The sequence below is a fragment of the Brassica oleracea genome, chromosome C9 (genome assembly GCF_000695525.1).
Source record: "Brassica oleracea var. oleracea cultivar TO1000 chromosome C9, BOL, whole genome shotgun sequence".
In the NCBI taxonomy this organism is placed as follows: Eukaryota; Viridiplantae; Streptophyta; class Magnoliopsida; order Brassicales; family Brassicaceae; genus Brassica; species Brassica oleracea.
In genome coordinates this window covers 41,466,214-41,472,079 of record NC_027756.1, presented here as the reverse complement: position 1 = coordinate 41,472,079, position 5,866 = coordinate 41,466,214, and the positions used below count along the sequence as shown (strand labels likewise).

Sequence of the window (5,866 nt, the reverse complement as noted above, 5' to 3'; positions counted from 1 at the left end):
AAAATACTGAATTTTGATAGTATAGGAAACAAACTGAGATTCTAGTCAACTAAATTAAATTCAAAATTAGTCACTGGAGATCAAAAATATGATTATATGATTCGGTTTCGAAGATGAATTTCCATTACCAAATTCGGCCAATATTAATGAGTACATATATAACCGGAATTAGTGTTATATTTAGCTTCATATTTCCTAATTTGAAATATTCATACGGCAATCATGCATTGTCACGCAAGTATTGTGTGGTTGACAATGCCTTTATGATCTTTGAAAATTATATTATGGCAATCAATACCATAATTGCCATATTTCCTGATTTATTGCATTGATAGATGGTTATCGACATTGCCAAGGATCTCGAGTATACATTGAATTATCATTGATTGTTTTCATATGTGATATAATATATAGTGTGATATATTCGATACATGAAAATGAAATTCCTTAGTATTTTTTATGTAATATAATATATGGTAACCGGTTTTAAAATGATATAAAACACATTACCAAATAACCGGTTACTTCCTTCGTCTACATTGAGATTGTACGTTACCAAGATATACTATTAAAACATTATGCTAAGCTATAATTAATAAATAATGGCAAAGAATGTAATAAATCTAGTAAAGAGAGGGTTTTAAATTAGAGAGTGTGAGAGTGAATATGGTGATGCCACATAGGAAATGACATTTTGTAATATAATACATTACCAAATAACCGGTTACTTCCTTCGTCTACATTGAGATTGTACGTTACCAAGATATACTATTAAAACATTATGCTAAGCTATAATTAATAAATAATGGCAAAGAATGTAATAAATCTAGTAAAGAGAAGGTTTTAAATTAGAGAGTGTGAAAGTGAATATGGTGATGCCACATAGGAAATGGCATTTTGGTTAATAATACATGAGCATAAGGTTAGTCTTAAAAAATGTTCTTCTTTTAATATAAAAGAGATGATTAAATCAAAATGAATCACGGGGAAAATCGACTATATAGTAGAGCATTTGATTTGAATGGAAGTCGCCTTAACGTCGTTAACTTAACCTTCCTAAAACCTAGCTCTTAAGTTCGTGAAAAAATGTTTTTCACACCGTGTTAATTATCATCCTTATGTTGGTTGTGGACATTACATACTATTTTTTGTGTAGATCTAAGTGATGAAAGATATATGTAGTGAAAAAGTTGCGAAATGCAATAATTTTTTTTTAAAGGTGGAAAGAGTTCTGACTTCTGACCAGATCCTAATTTTTCTCAAAACCGGGAATCAGCAGGTGTGTAATACTTAATGACATGACGTGAAATCTCATGGGAATCGAACTAGAAAACATGATGTATCCATTTCGAAGCTAAACTACTAGTGCAAACCCAACGCACCTTTGGTTATTAATAATTATTAGGCTGTTTTAGAAGTATGAATCTGTATACACTATGTACATCTTTCAATACTGTCAAAATTGCATTACTTTTTAGATGAACATGCAACATATGTCATATGATATTACAACAAATATCAACGGATATCCACTAAGGAAAAGTTATAAGCTAATCATGTAAATTGCCATTAATTAATATACTTATAAGCCTAAATCATTAGGTTTTGCTAACACTTTATATTCATTTGTTTTCTTAATCAAAACATAAAAGTATATGTGAATTTATCTTTTTCTCAAAAAAATAGATGTAAAATCTTTAATTAACAAGACGTCCCATAAAAAAAACTATGACATAGGCAAAAAAATTCTAAAAACACGGTGGGTAAAAGAAATTAGATGGATCTCAATTTCCATTTTCTCCTTTTCTGTTTCACACTGAAAGAAAAATGATGATGGGACGTATAAAAAGGTGAGAAACTACAATATGAATAATCAAATCCAACTTGTTGCTTGTGACTTAACATAAGATAAGAACTCGTCCTTTCTTTCTCTCTCAGACACACGACCCACACACACACATACACACAGATTCACAAGCAAAATCAAGAACCCTAAAATCTAAAGAACGTCCTGACATAATCACACGATCAAAAATGGAGGGAGCAGCGATGGCAGCGGCGAGTTCCTCATCATCACCAAGCCGCTACGAGTCGCAAAAGAGACGAGACTGGAACACTTTCCTTCAGTATCTAAAGAACCACAAGCCACCTTTAACCCTGTCTCGTTGCAGTGGCGCACACGTCATCGAGTTCCTTAAGTACCTCGACCAGTTTGGTAAGACCAAAGTCCACGTTGCGGCTTGTCCCTTCTTCGGAGTACCGTACCCACCGGCTCAGTGCACTTGCCCTCTCAGGCAGGCTTGGGGAAGCCTCGACTCTCTCATCGGCCGTCTAAGGGCTGCGTTCGAGGAAATCGGCGGTGGACTTCCAGAGTCAAACCCTTTAGCTGCCAAAGCGATTAGGATCTATCTTAAAGAAGTACGTGAAACTCAGGCTAAGGCTCGAGGGATTCCCTACGACAAGAAGAAACGGAAACGACCTCGTACAGCTAAGGAAACTCAGAAGCCCGATGATGGAGAAGGTGCCGGTGGAAGTGGAAGTGGTGATTCTGCTTTGGTTATTTCTGCAACTGTGGTATAGTCCAAATATAAGATGCTAAAACTAAATATAAGAAAACTTTGGCATAGTAATTCTCTCGGTGTTCTTTACTTTATAAATTTTATATGTTGTGTAGTCGTTTATTTGAGTTGTAGAATGCAATTATAAATGGAAAAGACGGATCATAGATTATTATAACATAGATCTTATTATGTTTAATTATTCACAGTGATCACTTATTTTTCACCGTGATTGATCAGTCCACGAAAGTGTATAATTGTGATGTGTACGTGTACGTTCCGAGTCTCGGGTCTCACGTGAATTGTGATTTCTCTCACAAGTCACGAATCTTCAGGTGCTTCCTTTTAAAAGATTTTATGATGATGGTGATGATCATCTTCCTATACTCCCACTTTATTTTATTTTCTTCTTTACAATTTCAACGTCTCAAGAAATATTTGAGTTCCCTTTATTTGCTTCGACATTTGATTTTAAAACCATTTACATCTTTTTTTGTGCAAAAAATGTTTTTTTACGTCTTTGTCGGAAATCAAGCATTGTAAATAATCTTTTTCAGCGCGAATCGAATATATATATATATATATATAAATTACATATGATAGGTAGGGAAGTGTGTATGATTGTTACATCAGGTTTCATAATATATTTTTTAGCATGTTAGGTACTTGTTAATCTATAGTATATAAAAGTTGAGGATTCAAACAATTGAAAGTATTTATATAAGATTTTGAATCACTAACTATCACAGTGTATACCAAATCAATATTTTAGTTATTAAATATTTGTGAAAATGTCAATATTTCCAAACACATGTTATTCCAAATAAAACTGAAATAGATATAAAATAAGGCAAACAAACAAAAGAAAATCAATTTGATATATATATTGATTTTTTGGAAACCTAACATTACTTTCATTTTTGATAAAGGGTTTTCATTAATTTATATTTTTTTTTTACAAAACATAAACTTAAATTAAAAACCCATCTTAAAGTCCAGAATAGGGCTTGGTTTAATTATCAAATCAAAGATTGAAATTACAACCCAGAACTACACCCCAAATCCAAACTGAGAGGAAAAACCCATGTAAACCAGGTTACAAAAACCCTAGAATGGAGAGAAGCACTACAATCCAAAGACCACCGCGCCGCCAAGCTAGAACCACTACTGCAAGAGAACTCCGGTGAGCACGAAGCCACCACGAGCGAAGGAGCGAAGAAGGGAGACTTCTCTTTTAGCAATCTCCGGAGAAGGACCGACTCGGAAAGGAGCACCGAGCCGGCACAGAAGCCACCACGAAGCACCAAGCACCGAAGAAAAATGCGACCAAACTCCACAGCAGAAGGAAAAAGGCAGATATGAAGTATTCCACAGAGGCAAAAGCGAAGGTAAAGGAGGCAGGGCCTCTGGAGAAGCTTTACCGCCGGGAAAACTCCGAGGGGATCCAGATCCGCCATCCTCAAGCAGATCCAAAACCAAAAGGCGACATCCGGCGAGCTCCACCCACGAGACCACTCGTCTCCGCCCCACAACCGCGACTTCAGGGCACCGCCACAAGGATGGAAAAGAAAGGATGACACCATCGCCGGTCCTTGCAGCGACAAGAAGAACACCAAAACCCAAGGCCAGTAGCTGATTTGAGAATCGTCCCGCAGATGAAACACCCATGGGAACAATAGAGGTAGAGGCGAGGCCTCTCGCACCGCCAAACGGAAGAGGAAAAGCGACGGTTGAGAAAACTTAGTCTGATGCGATTTTTGTATAGAGAAATGATAATTTTTTCTCTCACTTCCCCTCCGTCGGTAGAAACCTAACATTACCTAAACACTAATTTGTGTATATGTACTACTCATATACTATTAAGTTTATGTAACTGTTTCCAAGGGGCATTACAAATTTCATGTGAAACTGCAAAAAAAACATTGTTTTACTTTGTTCAAAAAACATTATATATCTTACCAGAAATTAATGTTTAATTTTGTATAATAAATATTACCAATTTCAATGCATTATAAATTCATACAAACTTCACTATGGTAAAATATAACTAACTAGATCAAGTAAAGATAAATTTAATACTCTAGATTCCTTATATTATCATCTCACTAAATAAAATATTACTTAACATTAGTAAAAACTATTATATTTATTTACATTTTTATTTTATCTAAAAGATGTTCAGAATTTAAATTTAAAAATTAATTGTGATTAAATCTAAATACTGTAATATCACATATATTTAAAATTATTTAAATAAAGTCTTTTAAGTTCAATTGTGCACACAATTAATATATTATTATCACATATTTATTGTAAAACTTTATTGAGTGCAAAGCAAAGTTAAATATTAAATATATATATTAGTCGATTTTTATTTAGTTAATAGACATATAAAAAAAATTTAAACTACAAAGAAAGTAATATTTAATATAACTTTCAGAAAGTAAAACAATATCTACTTCAGTGCATTATATATTCATACAAACTTCACTACTATAAACTATAGTTAATTGGATAAAAGTTAAATGCATTATAAAGTCATACAAACTTCACTATGGTAAAATATAACTAACTAGATCAAGTAAAGATAAACTTAATACTCTGGATTCCTTATATTATCTTCTTTTTTTTTTTTTTTTGTCGACAACATTACACTCATATTGACTCTGTAAACCACACCGGGAGATATTGATCCATGTGAACGACGAAAGACGTTTGTTTCCTGACACTGCGTGCTAGGTTATCCGCCTTTGTATTTTGCATTCTTGGTACATGTATACTCTCTGATCGTGTGAAGCTCTCTTTCAGACTCTTGATATCTTCCAAATAACTTGCAAAAGCTGGCCACTCTTTTGGTTCCGAAACCATCTTCACCAATTGAGAACAATCCGTTGCAAACGTAACCTGGAATTGACATAAATTCTTCATACATTCCATAGCCCATAGTAGCGCATCCATCTCTGCATGCAAGGGAGTTAAAGAAGCCCTTACATTCCTGGCTCCCATTAGACCTTCAAAACCTTCTAAAGTACTGAACCAACCCTGACCAGATAACATATCCCCCTCTTTCCATGATCCATTAGTAAAACACCATCTTCCAGGAATTGACGGCAGAGATGTCTGAACTTGTGTTCCCGTGTTCTGGTCCTTCAAAATCTGTGCTTCTGCCCAGAGTGTGGATTCCGTTTCTGCCAACTTAAGAGTGTCCCTAGGGTCCATATCTAGATTACTAAAAACCTTATTATTTCTTCCTTTCGAGATGTACCAAAGTATCCAAGCAAAGTGATGATCCTCCATCGGTGGAACAA

At 34.5% G+C, this 5,866-nt stretch overlaps 1 protein-coding gene across 1 annotated transcript; it reads left to right on the top strand.

Moving 5' to 3' along the window:
* The first annotated feature begins 1,896 nt into the window (after positions 1-1,896).
* LOC106316937 (protein LIGHT-DEPENDENT SHORT HYPOCOTYLS 5-like) lies at positions 1,897-2,711 on the top strand. Its single transcript, XM_013754802.1, has one exon. The coding sequence runs from the start codon at positions 2,035-2,037 to the stop codon at positions 2,578-2,580; it is 546 nt and encodes a 181-aa protein (XP_013610256.1). The 5' UTR covers positions 1,897-2,034; the 3' UTR covers positions 2,581-2,711.
* Positions 2,712-5,866: the final 3,155 nt, after the last annotated feature.